Source organism: Phragmites australis, chromosome 9, assembly GCF_958298935.1.
Source record: "Phragmites australis chromosome 9, lpPhrAust1.1, whole genome shotgun sequence".
NCBI classification, from domain to species: Eukaryota; Viridiplantae; Streptophyta; class Magnoliopsida; order Poales; family Poaceae; genus Phragmites; species Phragmites australis.
This window is the reverse complement of record NC_084929.1, coordinates 32,052,865-32,054,212: the sequence shown is the minus strand read 5'-3', so window position 1 is coordinate 32,054,212 and position 1,348 is coordinate 32,052,865. Positions and strand designations below refer to the sequence as shown.

Here is a 1,348-nt window from a genome sequence, read left to right as displayed (position 1 = left end):
TCCCTGGACGACGCGTTCATCGTCTACCCCTCCTACGACCTCGACGCGCTCCTCCTGTGCCATCCCGCGAGCGCCGTTGAGTCCGCCGCGCCCCCCTAGTTGGCGCCTGACGGTTTCATATTTGGTTGAACATCATGCACTGTCCTTTCTCCAAAGATTAACTCTCTTGTGGCCTTGTCCATTCAGTTTCAAGGCCTAGAGGGCACACTGGTTTGGTTCGGCCAGAATGGGAAAAGACAGTTTTATGCGCTGGGCCACATGCAGTAAACATTTGGTTCTCAAGTCAGAAGACATTACAGAAGAAACTTTTTTCCATTGTAATGTAAGTCCTGAAATGTGATCTGTCATTTATCAATACAGTGAAGCATATTTACAAAGAACAAGGATAATGGCTCTAACTTGCTACTTTGCCATCTTCCTTGATTGCTCACAGGATCAAAGGGCTCTGAGAGCAGTTTCTGTTTCCTACATCCTATACCGATCTACTTTACATACATTTAGGAGCTGCAAACAGCAACCTGCTGACTAACCCCTACAGATGGTTCCACACAGCTTGCATAGTGGCATGGCACTGCCATGGTGCTCAGGAATGCCTTCTCTACCTCTGCAGAGATGCTTCTTCTGAGCAGGCACATGGCGTACTCCATGGTTGCAGCATCACAAGGGAGCGTGATCCGCCCATCACTTGCGAAGCCAAATTCCTCCTGGGACATCCGCAGGAGCTCCCCGAAGACGGGTGTGCAGAGGTACGCCAGTGGAACCTCGTACCGCTTCCTGTCGGTAGTGTACATCACGCAGTAGCCCTTGCCCGCCACAGAGGCGCAGCACTCATCGGTTTCCTTTGCCGTTCCCCAATTGAGCCTCTTCCTCCCAAGTGCTACCATCCTCTGCCACTTCTTGGCCAGCTGAGCAATCCTCTTGGCACTGATCATGGTCAGTTCTTTCTTCTCTCTGGCTGGAAGCTGGAGAGCTCTGAATTGAGTTTGCAATGCTTTGTTTGTGATGCTGCAAGTGATGGTGTTTGGAGGACACTTGACCATGAATATATAGATGAAGGAAAGAGCAGGGAGTCCAGTCAAGTGGGATGATTGGCAAGGGACAAGGCCATGAGCACGGCATGTGCGTATGCTTTGGATCAGATTTTGATGGGCCTAAGTGTTAGGTGTCTACCGGAGCCAGTTGTAGTGCACTTTCAGTGCTTGGATTGGGCACCATCTATGCAACCATGCTGAGTGGTTTAGCAGGGAGTCAGCACGAGGACCCCATGTTAATTGGGACCAACGTGAAGTGAGAGGGCCAGACTAGTTCAGCTAGCTGTTGTGCAATCAGATATTGGCCGAGCCAACGT

The 1,348-nt window shown here is 50.7% G+C and overlaps 1 protein-coding gene across 1 annotated transcript; it reads right to left on the bottom strand.

Moving 5' to 3' along the window:
• Positions 1-346: 346 nt before the first annotated feature.
• LOC133929865 (auxin-responsive protein SAUR36-like) lies at positions 347-1,048 on the bottom strand. The gene has a single exon (XM_062376621.1). It carries the CDS (start codon positions 1,038-1,040, stop codon positions 498-500), a length of 543 nt encoding a protein of 180 aa, XP_062232605.1. The 5' UTR covers positions 1,041-1,048; the 3' UTR covers positions 347-497.
• Between the last annotated feature and the right edge of the window lie 300 nt (positions 1,049-1,348).